The 15,338-nt window shown below is 38.3% G+C and overlaps 1 protein-coding gene and 1 pseudogene across 4 annotated transcripts in view; one reads left to right on the top strand and one right to left on the bottom strand.

The window, feature by feature from the left end:
• Positions 1 to 15,338, top strand: part of ROCK1 (Rho associated coiled-coil containing protein kinase 1) — a 160,625-nt gene that overhangs the window by 32,484 nt on the left and 112,803 nt on the right. For all 4 annotated transcript variants that reach the window (XR_008375957.1, XM_053571384.1, XM_053571386.1 and 1 more), the window contains exon 2: positions 6,210 to 6,291. Coding sequence is in view for 3 of the 4 variants with exons in the window: in XM_053571384.1 (XP_053427359.1) it covers positions 6,210 to 6,291 (82 nt within the window). In the remaining variant the exon portion in view is untranslated. The remainder of the gene's footprint in view (positions 1 to 6,209; positions 6,292 to 15,338) is intronic.
• Positions 12,315 to 13,063, bottom strand: LOC128571755 (motile sperm domain-containing protein 1-like; annotated as a pseudogene).

Genomic DNA, 15,338 nt, shown 5'->3' with positions numbered 1-15,338 from the left:
AGAGTAAATAGACTTATAGAGTAAGGTATGTTGGGCATGGACAGCAAACAGCCCCCATTGTCACAAGGAAAAAGGCTCTGAATAATGCCTCTCCATGCTTTTATCTGGGTTCGGCGTACCTTGCGGTTCAGAGTCTTACTGTGTGCATGGACCTCCAATGAGCCTGGGAGCCCATTGGGTGGTATGTGGACTGCAGTATAGATTTAAGTCAGTGATATGTTAAATTGGCTTAAGGTTATTTTAGGTCACTTTGAAGAGTCTTCTGTACCTGTGAGGCCCAGCCATTGAGCTAGAGAGTCTCCTTATCCTTTTGCAGTTGGCATGCTAAGTTCTAACTGGTAGATTGGTATGGTGGTCCCTCCTCCCCGGGTGTGAGCAGTCACCTGGGGCAGAATTAAGGTGGGCGGCACTGAGATGGGGGCCTGAGGGTCCTTACTTTTGTCCTTTTCCAGGAGAACTGGATTGCTAGCTAGCTACCTAACAGTGCAGCCATCATTTGTGATGTTTTGATTACAAAAGATTTGACTTCTTTTGCCTTCTTCATTCTGTATGATCTCTCTGTGGCATTTGAAGTTTTTTCTTAGGCATTTCTGCTAAATTCCTTTTAGGAGTTACTTCTGCTTTCATGATGCTACTTAATCTCACTTTTTCTCTATGTATTTATCAACCATTTTTGCTCTGCTCTACTTCTTTTTTTTTTTTTTTTTTTGTAGAGACAGAGTCTCACTGTACGCCCTCAGTAGAGTGCCATGGCATCACACAGCTCACAGCAACCTCTTAACTCTTGGGCTTACGCGATTCTCTTGCCTCAGCCTCCCGAGCAGCTGGGACTACAGGCGCCCGCCACAACGCCCGGCTATTTTTCTGTTGCAGTTTGGCCGGGGCTGGGTCCGAACCCGCCACCCTCGGCATATGGGGCCGGCGCCCTACTCACTGAGCCACAGGCGCGGCCCTGCTCTACTTCTTGAACGTCGTTTTTTTCCCGGAGCTCTGTTCTTCACTTTTTTTCTATTCACCCTATGTTCATTCGGGTTAGGTAATTGCGTTTGTTCTCAAGAATTTAATGTGCTGTCATGGATCCCAAATCTACGTTATAGTCCCAATCTCTGTTGAACTCACTCATATTTTCAGCTGCCATCTAGTTATCCATACAATGATGTCCCACAGGGACTTTAAATTTACAATATGTAGAATATGTATCTTCTTCCTCCGAATTCTTTGCCTTGGTTAATGAAGTCACTATCTACTCACATCAACTAGAGGATATATAATGGTTATTATAATCATATAATAATCACATAATCATTCTTTTTTTTAATTTGTTTATTTTTATTGTTAAATCATAGCTGTGTACATTAGTGCAATCAAGGGGTCACATAATTATTCTTAACCCTTCCTGCTGCTCTTTCCGTTATTCATCAGATCCTTTTGCTTCTACTGTTCATTCTTATTTCCTCAGTTTAGTTCCCTCTTTTATTCTCTTTTGCTTATTTTACCACAATATTCTCCTAATTGTCTCCCTTTTCCACCTATCTCTCTTTTAATCATTGTCTTTATCATGGATAGATTTTACTAAAATAAAAGTCAGTATGCTACTCTTCTTCCTCCCCTAAATTCCTATGCTTCCAAATGGATATCAGAATATCAATACCCAGAGTCTGAGCCTGGTATGTTACACCTTAAAACATTCCCTAAGCTGGGCGGCGCCTGCGGCTCAGTGAGTAGGGCGCCGGTCCCATATGCCGGAGGTGGCGGGTTCAAACCCAGCCCCGGCCAAAAACCACAAAAAAAAAAAAAACAAAAAAACATTCCCTAAGCCACCGAAAGTTTGTCTTCTGTGCCTCTTTTTTCTCACGCTTCCCAGTCCAGACCATTGTATTCTCTCAATTTTCCTTGCTTTTCTTCTCTCTAGATTGCCTTGCCCTGTCTCCATTGTATTCCTTTTAAGGTTCAGCTCAAATTTCATCTCCTTTATGAAGCACTGAATAATCCTTTCTCTGTTTATATACTTCCTGCCTACTTACAACAGTTGGTATTTTGTATTTACTTTTCCTCCCTACTAATCTCTGAACTTTGAGAGACAGAAAGTATTTTTCTCCTACAAAGGAGAAGATTTATAAGTAAGTGATTTCAGTAGCAATTAAATATAATAATTTCTGTAGTAGCGCAGACTGTAACTATTAACATTGTCTTGAGATATTGGGGAAGGTAGCACAAGGAAACATCTGAGGCAGTCTGAATATAAAAATGTTCACATTCCAGCTGGAGAGTAGAGCAGGGATATAGGCAGTGGGGTAGAGTGAGCTTGGCTTATTTGGGAACTGGCTGGTAGCTCCCTAGAGTTTAAGTCTAGCTGTATGCATGTAGAGAAAATGAGTGTAAACAGTTATGTTTGGAGACTGGGAAGAGCCATTGTTTATTGTATTGGATAATTTAGAACCTCTGTGTGTATGTGTGTGTGTGTGTACACTCATAAATGGGGTCATGCTCTGTCGCCCACGCTGGAGTACATGTGTCATAGCTCACTATAACCTTGAACTCCTGGGCTCAAGCGATCTTCTACCTCAGCCTCCTGTGTGTCTGGGATTAGAAGCATAAGCACCGCAACTCCTGGCTAATTGTTCTATATATTGTAGGGGCAGGATCTCGTTAGATTGTCCAGGCTTGTCTTGAACTTCTGTCCATAGCTGAGCTTGCTGTGTTGGTTTCCCAAACTGCTGGCATTAATAGTTGTAAGCCACCTCATCTCGCCTGTATATTTAATTTTTGACTGTAATTGTTCTTGGGAGCATTGATATGAATTTCACACTGGTTAAACAGATTCAAATTGCATTTAATATTAGGTTGTTAAAATTTCCTAGGGAAATTCTTTTTCATTTTCTTATTAGGGCTTAATTTCAAGAAATTTCTTACTTCTTTATCTAGTGAAGTAATTTATTTAAAACAACCATTTGCTGTTTACACCAAAAATATTTATCTAAATGATACATCCTCTATTGCTGAAGTGTGGCAGCATTCTTTTAGTACCAATGGTCAGCCTATTTTAATTAAACGTTTGTTTTTCAGAAACCATGGTTTTGTTGCCATAGTTACAATGAATTTTTTTGTAGTTTTTAAAAAAAATTTCTATGAGGTTTTGAATAGTAATCATTTAGATTTTGAAAATTTACCTAAAGATAAATGTTGTAATAGTATACCATCTTTTAAGGTGCCATTACATTCTCATACCTTATAATGTATGTGTTATGTCTCGTACCATTAGTGTAAAACACTAAAAAAATGAGGACTCTCATTTTTGTAATTCAGAACTATCCAGAAAACTGAAGTTTGCAATAGTGTTTTGTTGAATATTGTCTTTCTGTTTCTCCTTTTGTTTGAGCTCTCTTTTAAGATAACACAATTGCCCCCCATCAATATCAGTGTTTCTCAGGAAATGTGAAATTTTCATGCTTTAGAGATTATTATAAAATGTCCTACTTGGCAATTAATTATGCCTGTCCTTGTGTGTATATGTGAAAGTACTTCTCTTAATGTGTCTACCTTTTTTAAAAATATAACTGCTGCTTTGGGGCGGTGCCTGTGGCTCAAGGAGTAGGGCGCCTGTCCCAAATGCCAGAGGTGGTGGGTTCAAACCCAGCCCCGGCCAAAAAAAAAAAAATATAACTGCTACAACTGGTGTACCATTTTTCAATTATTAGTAGCAAAAAGTTTCATTATTTTAATTTTTTGACATCGAGTGGACTTTCTCTTGTAAACCCTCTGCATTACTGAATTGATGATTATGCTATGTGATGGACATGTGAAAGTAGAAGGTAGCTTTCCTTCATGGTTAAATCATTAAGTGAAGGAGCAGTAGGACTATCTGCTTTGATGATCATTCTTTATGGAATGTTTGTACATGGAGGAATGTTACCTTCTGTTAGGTTCTGAGTCCTGGTACCAGAATATGGACTTTAGGAAATGAGGAGACCTTAGCCTGCATTACTTTACAGAACTTTGGAGTGTTGAATAAAAGACAGGATTCCTTGGCCCAATTGTGGTTAGATGAATATACTGCTTGCATTATGCAGTTTCTCCACTGCATTAAAGTGGAAGCCTGCATCCCTTTTCCCACCCCATTGTCTTGACTCCCCTTAGCTTCAGTTGACATACTTTGGAATTTAGATTATGCTAGAAGAAATACCTTCTTGCCATTTTATTACTCTGATAAAGGCACATACTTTTGTTTGTAGTTGATGGTAAAAAGCAATACTCTTTCCCATGCTACTGTAATAAAATTAAAGGGTAAGATAATGGATCTAAGCACCTAGTGGCCATACGCAATTCATGAAGGACCTAACAAGTGCATCATGTATTTTGCAGGGGACAGGGGGGTGACGGAGGGAGGACTGAGGTGGGGTCTCGTTCCGTCCCCCACATTGGATTGAGTGGTGCTGTCATAGCTCACTATAACCTTGAACTCTTGGACTCAAGGGATCCTCCCATTTCAGCCTCCTGAGTAGCTGGAACTACAGGTGCTTGCCACCTTGCCCAGCTAATTTTTTAATTTAGGAATTCACCTCTACTTCCCAAAATGCTGGTATTGCAAGAGTGAACCACTGTGCCCCTGCCCCACAAGTTATGGTTAAATGCTGTAGTCATCCAAAAGTCAAATGCTCACATGGAAAAAATATATATATCCTTGGGATTATTACATTGGGAAAGGGTTTAAAGTTGTGATCTGAGATTTACTGTTACGGTTTTATGCCCACATGACTAAGATGTCTATTTTTTGTATATGTTGTTCCTATCAATATGTGGACTAACTTATATAGCTTTCAAATGTCACCTACAGAAATAAAAGAAAGAGAGGAAAGTGGGACTATTCAGAACCAAACACTTCATGTACTTAACTCATTTGATTTTCACAACTCTGTTGTGAGTTGTAGGTGGGTAGTCATTATACTCATTTTACAAAGAAGCAGCCTGAGGCTTAGAAAGGTTATGTGACTTGTTCTCCCAACAGTAACGTGTAAATATACTATTTTATTTTATTTTTATTTTTATTTTTCATTTATTTATTTGTTTTTGAGACAGAGTCTCACTTTTTTGCCCTCAGTAAAGTGTCATAACGTCATAGCTCACAGCAACCTCAAACTCTTGGGCTCAAGCGATTCCCTTGCCTCAGTCTCCCAAATAGCTGGGACTACAGGTATTGGCCACAGCGCCCGGCTCTTTTTAGAGCCGGGGGTCTTGCTCTTGCTCAAGCTGGTCTCGAACCTGTGAGCTCAGGCAGTGTACCCGCTTCGGCCTACCAGAGTGCTGGCAGTACAGGCAGTCCAGACCACACCCGACCCCAAAATATACAATTAAAAAAAATAGATTTGCTTGATTTCTTTCATGGTTGAGTCTCTTGACCCATCTGGAATTTATTACATTATTAAGCATGACTCAAAAATCATTCTTTTCCCTAGTGCTGTTCAGTGATAGAAACAATATTTACCGTAGGTTACTTAGTAATGAAGACTGCGTAGTAAGTATTATCTGAATTTTCCTTTTGATTTTGTCATATGGCAGGGACAGTCTGAATAAATGCCTTGCCTCTTCACTAATTGGTCTCATGTCTGGATGCTGCCACTTACAACTTTCAGTAATAAGTAATCACTTAAAAGCAAAAAAGCTAATGTTGATCCTTTACTACTGGTTGCCTTAGAAAGTGCCTCATAGAAGAAAGAGGACCCAGTGAAAACACAATACATTTTCATAATTTCAAATGTGCATAACTTGCATTTGTGATTATGGATAATTTATTTTACATTAAACTTCATGTTTCATTAACTTTAGTAAAGCCATTACCTTGTATAGTATCTGTAGACACAAATCTACGATTTGGATGAGTATCTGTGAAATGAAGGTATGCAACAGTAAGGGGAAGTGAGAATAAAATTTCGTTCTTTTATCAGGGTCAAGTGCATGAAAATCACTTGTGGCCAACTGTGGTAATTTTCCTACTCCTCTACCTGGCAAATTTAGAAAGTCAAAAATGTACATATGAGATAAAAATAACTCTTTTCTCCCACTACTCATGTAACGTTGGAGAAGTGTTAACTGTACACAAGATGTGTTGAGAGGGGAAATGGAATTTTAAAGCATGTTTTATTTTCTTTACTCATAAAAGTAAAGTGTTCATAATGTGAGCAAAGAAACTAATTGTGTTTTTGTTTCTTTAGGATGGATTGGATGCTTTGGTATATGATTTGGATTTTCCTGCCTTAAGAAAAAACAAAAACATTGACAACTTTTTAAGCAGATGTAAGTAATTTTTTGTGGAGGGAGATTAATGACAGACTGCATATAACTACATATGGACTTAGATTATTCAAGCCCTTCTCTCCCCCTCCCCCCCTTCTGTTTACGTTTTGGTTATTTCATCCCTAATTCCTACCTAAGATTTGTAGGAAGCGTGAAAGAAACTTTATTAGCCAGTTTGGATGTCTATCAGAATGAAAAATAAAGTAAATGTGTTAAAAATATGTATATACATACAAATATATGTATTGAATTTCAATAATGTTACATTTGTCCTCTATTTTTCTTTTATAAATGAGTTGACTATTATATTTTAAAACCAACAATTAAGGGTAGATACATATGAAAAGCCTTCCTACTATGGAGATAGGGGAAATTTTCTCCACAAAACCTGTCTTATATTTAAGCTTTACAGATGTTCTTTTCTAAAAACTCCTTTTTGGATTTCAGCATTTTAAAATTTAATTAAATAACTTACTAAAATAATTTTGCATTTACATTCTTTTTTTTTTTGCGTTTTTTTGGCCAGGGCTGGGTTTGAACCCACCACCTCCGGCATATGGGGCCAGTGCCCTACCCCTTTGAGCCACAGGCACAGCCCCTGCATTTACATTCTTAAAGAATTGATAATAGGAGGGAGGGGTAGAGAAAGGAAGGGCAAAGAGAGGGAAGGAGGGAGGGGGTGGGGCCTTGGTGTGTGCCGCACCTTTTGGGGGCAAGACAAGATTGCAAGAGGGACTTTGCCTAACAAATGCAAATCGGTGTAACCTGGTTTCTTGTACCCTCAATGAATCCCCAACAATAAAAAAAAAAAAGAATTGATAATAAGATTTAGACTATAAAATCCTCTCCATCCCATTTACTTATTTATGGTTCTTAAGCCATAAATACTGATACATTTAAATTAGGTTGGTTTTGGTGCTGTCTTTCCTTTTTTTTTTTTTTGAGACAGTCTCATTATATCACCCTCAGTAGAGTGCTCTGGCATCATAGCTCACAGCAACCTCAAACTCTTGGACTCAAGCGATTCTCTTGCCTCAGCCTTCCAAGTAGCTGGGACTGCAGGTGCCCACCACAATGCCCAGCTATTTTTTGTTTGAACCTGCTACCCTTGGTGTCTGTGGCTGACACCATAACACTGGGCATGGGTGCCGAGCCTATCTTTCCATTTTTATTAGAAAATTACAAAATTGATTTCAAAATTTGGTTACAGTTATTAGAAAGGTTATAAATAGTTATATCTTTTTACTTAGTTGTAATTTCTTTTTATCATTTCTACCCTTTGAGATGTTACCTCAGAATTTTACTTAACAATTTTACATTCTTTTAGTTTTTTCTTTTTTTAATTAGTTTTTTCTTTTTTAAAAAAATGCTTTTTTGGTCTTAATTTTATTTTGGAATATTGTGCCAGGTTCTGAATTGAGAACCTTTTAAATATAAAAGTTAGTTTCTCACATCCTACTGAAATAGCAACAAAATTGTATTAGTGTTTACATTTGCTTACCTTCCTACTTGACAATATAGTGAAAGAACTAAGAAAAGGAAAGACTTGACTATTTCTTATTTGATGGTAGATAAAGGGTAAGCACTCTTAGTGCAAAGGCTGTGTGTATGTGTGACAGAGAGATTTTGTAAAGTAGGGTAGCAAAAAATTGACACCCATGCTTCCTTAATCTATTATTCTTTTTGCCTAAGTCCCCCCAGTAGTTAGGACTATAGGCGTCTGCCACAATGCTGGGCTATTTTGTAGAGGTAGGGTCTTGCTCTTGCTCAGCCTGGTCTCAAATTCCTGAGCTCAGGCAATCCACCGGCCTCAGTCTACCAGAGTCTGAGCCAACGTGCCTGGCACTCTTGCTTTGCTAGTATTAAGTATGCCTATATATTACATTTTGTAAATAGGAACATTAATAGCTTCAGTAGAAGTAAATAAAATGAAATGAAAGTATAAACCTAAAGTAAATTTTTAACTTGTAAACTTGTATAGTTTAAGTTTTAAATTGAAGAAAACTATAGAGAATAATATAACTAAATTTTAGCAAATCAAATGTAGCAATATATAAAAATTATGACCAGTGAGGTTTTATAGCAGGATTATAAAGTTAGTGTAAGATTCAAAATAAATTAGTTTAATTTACCATATTAATGTATTAGAAAAGGAAATCCATAATAGCTTGGTAGATGCAGATAAAGCATTTGATAAAAGCAGTATCCATTCATAATTTTAAAGTATCTTTCTGTAAACTAGGAACTGATACAAATGTCCTTACCCTGATAAAGGGAATCTACAAGAAACCTACAGTTCAAATTGTATTTAATTTTGTAAAACGAAATGCTTTTCCTGGCAAATCTGCCCTCTTTCACCACTTTTATTCAACATTGTTGTAGAGGTTCTAGCCAGGGCAATAAGGTAAAATAAAGAAAAGCCATATAGATTGAAATTGAAGAAATGAAACTTTTTTAATTGTAGCACTGTGCTTTTCAATATAGAAAATTCTCAAGTTTCTACAAAAATGCTATAAGAACTAATAAGCACATTCAAGGTGGTTTTAAGTTAGAAAATTAATATTCAAAAATCGCTTGTATGCTATTTGTTAGCAATAGGCAGTTAGAAACTGACATGACAAATTCAGGAAATTGTATTTCAAATTGCAAATACAATAGCAATAAAAATATAACAAATTCACAGGTAAATTTCACAAAATATGTATAACATATCTATACAGAAAACTATATAATGTTGCAGACAGAAATTAGGAAAAAAAAAGAGATTTAATATTCATGGATTGGGCAACTTGACATTTGTTAGTAGTGCCCAAATTAATTGCCATATAGAGTTTCCATATTCTCAAAACCCATAGCAGGCATTTTTGTATAAAGTGACCAGTAATTCTAAAATTTATATGGAAATGTGAAGGTTCGAGAACAGCCAAAATAGTTTTGAAAAGTAAGAGCAAAGTTGGAGCACTAAAGTCAAGATTCAGACAGCATAGTCTCGGTGAAAGAATAAACACATAAATCAAGGGAACAGAAAAAAGGAGTCTAGAAATAGACTCATACATACACGTTAATGTATTATATGGTCAATTCAATTTTCAGCAAAGGTGACAAGAGTTATTCAATGTAAACCTTACTTTCACCAAATTTCACCAAAGTTAACTGAAAATGGATTATAGACCTACATGTAAGAGCTAAAACAATAACACTTCTGGAAGAAAACATAGAAAATATTTGTGGCTTTAGTTAGGCAAGGATTTCTTTCTTTTCTTTTCTTTTTTTTTTTTTTTTTGAGACAGAGTCTCACTTTGTTACTCTTAGGTGGAGTATCCTGGCGTCAAATCTCACAGCAACCTCAAACTCTTGGGCTCAAGCTATTCTCTTCCCTCAGCCTCTCTAGTAGCTGGGACTACAGGTGCCTGCCACAACGTCTTGCTATTTTTTGGTTGCAGTTGTCATTGTTCAGGTGGCCTGGGCCAGGCTTGAATCCACCAACCTCAAACTCTTGGGCTTAAAGTATTCTCTTGCCTCAGACTCCTGAGTAACTGGGACTACAAGCACCTGTCACAACACCCGGCTGTTTTTTTGTTGTTGTTGCAGTTGTCATTGTTGTTTTAGCTGGCCTGGGCCAGGTTTGAACCCGCCAATCTTGGTGCAAGGGCGGCGCCTGTAGCTCAGTAGGTAGGGCACCAGCCCCATCCATACACCATGGTTGGCGGGTTCGAACCCCACCTTGGCTAGTAAACAACAATGACAACAAACTATTTTTTTTCCAGGTCTCCATTTTCTTTTATTTTTTAAAGTAATTTTTATTTCTTTACAATGTGTTATCACACACACACAAAGGACTTAGAGGAACAAAGAGAGTCTCCAGACATAATTTTTTACAAATTAAAAGATTGCATTTATTTGCTTTTCAGTCATTACACAATGTATATACATGATCCATTTAATGATTTATGCTCCCCAAGTGGTTAAAAAATGGGATTTCCTATGAAAGACTCGAAGCAAGGTTTTAGAAGCAGAGTGCTGTTTCCTGCAAAAACCAACCTCAGGCATACATTTATGTTTACATATACTCCTTGAGAACACTACAGTAGCAGTGTGTAAGTTCATTTCTGTAAAAAAGATGAATTATTTTCAAGAGACTTAATAATGCATTATACTTTTAGATAAAAATCCTAAAAGATCAGTTACTATGACAATAACAGTTAAAATTGCATATGTGTTAGAGATCAGAAGAGGCTATAAAGAAATGTAAATAGTTGTGCTGTGGCAAAGTTTTAATAATAAATACAAACTTAAATAAAAGTCCTGGTCGGCTTGGCGCCTGTGGCTCAAGCGGCTAAGGCGCCAGCCACATACACCTGAGCTGGCAGGTTTGAATCCAGCCCGGGACCTGCCAAACGACAATGATGGCTGCAACCAAAAAATAGCCGGGCGTTTTGGTGGGTGCCTGTAGTCCCAGCCACTTGGGAGGCGGAGGCAGGAGAATCACTTGAGCCCAGGAGTTGGAGGTTGCTGTGAATTGTGATGCCACAGCACTCTACCCAGGGCGACAGCTTAAGGCTCTGTCTCAAAGAAAAAAAAACAAAAGTCTTAGTGACTAATATAAAATAGACAACAGCTATCAAGGGTTTCCTATACTTGGCTTACAGTTTAAAGGTGAAAAATCATCTCCACATAAATCACCTGGTATCTGATAATCCCAGTCTGGGCAAGTCACTTATAGTCAGGCTAGGAGCTTGCGAGAAAAGATAAAGGGATTTCCCCGGAGGTAAAGCCAGGGTAAACCAACTAACTCAACAAATGCCTTTACAACTCTGAGACCAAACAGGCCATTCTACTTCTTCTTCTTCTTCTTTTTTTTTTTTTTCTTTTGAGACAGTTTTACTATGTTGCCCTCGGTAGAGTGCCATGGCGTCACAGCTCATAGCAACCTCCAATGCTTGGGCTTTTGCGATTCTCTTGCATCAGTTTCCCAAGTGGCTGGAACTACAGGTGCTCGCCACAACGCCCAGCTATTTTTTGGTTGCATTCTTTAGCTGGCCTGGGCTGGTCTTGAACCTGCCAGCCTCGATGTGTGTGGCCAGCGCCCTACTCACTGAACTATGGGTACCAAGCCTGACCACTTCTCTTCTATTAGGTTGTTTTTTTGTTTGTTTGTTTTTTTCTGAGACAGAGTTCCACTGTGTCGCCCTTGGTAGAGTGCCTTGGCGTCACAGCTCACAGCAACCTCAAACTCATGGGCTTAAGCAATTTTCTTGCCTCAGCCTCCCAAGTAGCTGGGACTACAGGTGCCCGCCACAATGCCTGGCTATTTTATGTTGCAGTTGTCATTGTTGTTTTAGCTGGCCCAGGCTGGGTTTGAACCCGCCAACTTTGGTGTATATGGCTGGCGCTGTAACCACTGTGCTATGGGCACCGAGCCTCTATTAGGTTTTTTAAAAATCCCATATGCTTGTTGTCCGAAAAACCCATTCTGTAGTTCACAAGATGAATTAAATATGTCCTGTCTTCTGTGAGATCCTAGGATAAGCATGATCCCTTAGTACCTTTCTTTAATCCTCTACACATTATCTATAAAACTCTTATTTTAGAAACACCATGGCAACTATTTATAATGATTGAGGGCAAGGTATAATTTATTTAGTAACATTGATGTTCTTAGTTAGGAAATAAATGTAATTTTTGTCTTAGGGTAGTCAATTTGTTCTTATAAGCCTTTAACTTTGAAGAACACGTGACCCTTAACAATCAAAGTAAATTGGAAAATGATGAGAAAATAAAAAATGCTTTAATTAAAGTCTTTTATAGGGAAGATATAGATATAAAAATAATTTCTTCAAATAATTTCCTCGGTGTCACTCAGAAGCATCCTTGCTGTCTGTAACACAATGTGCTAGAGTCCTTCAAATAAAATTATAGAGTAATTTAAAACAAAAAAAATGGCCAGGTGTTGTGGCAGGTGCCTGTAGTCCCAGCTACTTGGGAGGCTGAGGCAAGAGAATCTCTTAAGCCCAAGAGTTTGAGGTTGCCGTGAGCTGTGACGTCACAGCACTCTACCCAGGGTGACAAAGTGAGACTCTGTCTCAAAAAAACAAAAAAAAGATAAATTTCCTTTAGAAGCCAGCTGAAATACTTGCTCATGTTCTAAGTATAGCCACTATAATAAGACCTAAGATGTAAGCGGCCACTAATTTTTGATTCACGCTTAATTGGAGGTAGAGAGGCACCAGAGATTCTACATCCCCCAGTGTAGGCAGCATCAGGGTTGCAGTGTACACCACTCCCAGGAAGACAGATAGTAAACTAGGTCCTGAGGAGACAACTCTGTTTTCTGGTTGAAATGGCTGCTCAAAACTTTCACTTAAATGTTCCTTTATTCTTTTTTCCTTGTCTTCCTTTTGTTGTTCTTTTGCAGATGGGAGGAGAGTAGCAACCACCTCTTTCCTTCCCAAAGCTTTCCTCTGGTTTTGCTCAGAAACTTGGGGGCAGAATTTGTCTACTACACCATAGTGACAGGATTGAACATCTGTATGACAAATACAATATCCACACAACACTGAGGCTTTACTGCACCTGCAGCATCAATGACAACATACTTATTTGGAGTAGTACACAAAACTTTGAACTTTAAGACAAACTCGTAGTGATAAGACAGAGTCAACACTTGCTTATGTGTTTACTGATCATCTACATAAAATATTAGCTCCATGGGACACATGAAAACAGGAAGATTTCCTTCCACTAACTCTGGTTGTCTTTTTTGTTGATGCATTGGCACTGAATCCTCCTTGCTGTAGCTTCTGTTGTTTAGTCTTCAATCTATTTTGGACTTTTCTTAGTTTCAGTTAAAAACTCCAAACATGGGGTGGCACCTGTGGCTCAGTCGGTAAGGCGCCAGCCCCATATACCGAGGGTGGCGGGTTCAAACCCGGCCCAAACTGCAACCAAAAAATAGCCGGGCGTTGTGGCGGGCGCCTGTAGTCCCAGCTACTCAGGAGGCTGAGGCAAGAGAATCATTTAAGTCCAGGAGTTGGAGGTTGCTGTGAGCTGTGTGAGGCTCACAGGGCCATAAAGTGAGACTGTCTCTACAAAAAAAAAAAAAAAAAAAAACTCCAAACATTTGGGCAATCTCAGCAACACCGACTCCTCAGAAAGCCTATTTTTTATGATAAATGTTAACAAAATAAAAATTTCTTTTCTTCAGAAGACACTGTTAAGAAAATGAAAAAAGGTAGCCATAGGCTGGGGAAAATAGTTGCAAAACATGTGAAAGGAAAAATAATCTTTTCCTTAAATGGTGCTCAGACCACTGGATATCCATATGCAAAAGAATGAATGTGGACTCCTACCTCATATACAGAAAATTGACTCAAAAGTAAGAGTTAAAAAGTTGAAGCTCTTAATCTTCATAACTTGGAATCTTCATAAGTTTGGATTAGGCATTTGTTTTTTGTTTTTTTTGCCTGGGGCCAGGTTTGAATCCACCACCTCCGGTATATGGGGCCAGCGTGCTACTCCTCTGAGCCACAGGCGCCATTTGTTTTTTAGATGTAGTACCAAAAACAAGCGAGTAAAGAAACGTAGATAACAAAACTGGCCCTGGCCAAAAAAACTGCAAAAGAAAGAAAGAAACATAGATAAAATAGACACCATTCAAATTTAAAACTTTTATTTGTGCTTCAAGGGGCATTATTGAGAGTAGAAAGGCAACCCACAAAATGGGAGAGCACATTAGCAGATCACATACCTAGTGAAGGACTGGTATCTAGAATGAAAAAGAAGGCTTACACCTTAATATGAAAAGACAAATAACTCAATTTAAAAATGAGAAAAGGATTTGAATAGACATTTCTCAAAAGATGTACAATTGGCCAATAAACACGTGAAAAACTGCTTAAAGTGATTAGTTGTTAGGCAGTTGCAAATTATGGTCACAGTAGAGATACCAGTATGCTTATATCAGAATGATGAAAATCTGAAAAACTGACAATATCAAATATTTATGGAAATATGGAACAGCTAGAGCTCTGATATGTTACTGGTTGGTTTATAAATGGTAAAGCTCTCTGGGAAACAGTTTGGCCATTTCTCATAAAATCAGACATGCACTTAACTAAATGATCCAGGAATCCCACTTGTAGATATTAATTGAAAAGAAATGAAAGTGCGTGTCCATACATATACTCTATTAAAATGTTTAAGGCAGCTTTATGTATAATTGCTGTCAACTGGAAGCAACTCAAGTACTCATGAACTGGTCAATGGGTAACAAATTGTGGTATAACCACATGATAATAGGATGCTACTCAGCAATAAAAAGAAATAAATTACTGATATGTGCAACCTCTTCAGTAAACCTCAGAAGCATGCTGTCTTGTGAAAAAAGCACAAAAAGCCACATACTATATGATTCTGTTTATAGGATATTCTGGAAATACAAAACTTTTGAGAGCGGGTTTGGGGTGAGAGTGCAGGGCGTAGAAAGGGATGTGACAAAATTTTTGGATCCTGTGACTTTTTCTGTGGTGATAATTGCATGAGTGTGTATGTGTTGGTCAAAACTCATTGAAACCTGCATATAAAACGGGTTATTGCTCTCCGTTAAATATGTATTTATTAGCTGCACTTTAAAAAAAAAATGAAATTTAGGGGCAGTGCCTGTGGCTCAGTGGGTAGGGTGCCAGCCCCACATACCAAGGGTGGCGGGTTCAAACTCGACCCCAGCCAAACTGCAACAAAAAATAACGAGGCGTTGTGGCGGGCACCTGTAGTCCCAGCTACTCGGGAGGCTGAGGCAGGAGAATTGCCTAGGCCCAGGAGTAGGAGGTTGCTGTGAGCTGTGTGATGCCACGACACTCTACCAATGGTGATAAACTGAGACTCTGTCTCTACAAAAAAAAAAAAAGAAAATGAAATTTAGTGCTCATTTAATGAACCTAATTCTGAAGCAATGTGTGCGTTTGAGTGAAAAACCCAATTCCATGTAAGTTAATTTTTTGGGGGGGAGGGGACCAAACTGTTTCCCAAAGAGCCTTACCATTTATAAA

Source organism: Nycticebus coucang, chromosome 19, assembly GCF_027406575.1.
Source record: "Nycticebus coucang isolate mNycCou1 chromosome 19, mNycCou1.pri, whole genome shotgun sequence".
In the NCBI taxonomy this organism is placed as follows: domain Eukaryota; kingdom Metazoa; phylum Chordata; class Mammalia; order Primates; family Lorisidae; genus Nycticebus; species Nycticebus coucang.
The sequence above is the reverse complement of the archived record's forward strand: the minus strand, read 5'-3'. Positions and strand labels throughout refer to the sequence as shown.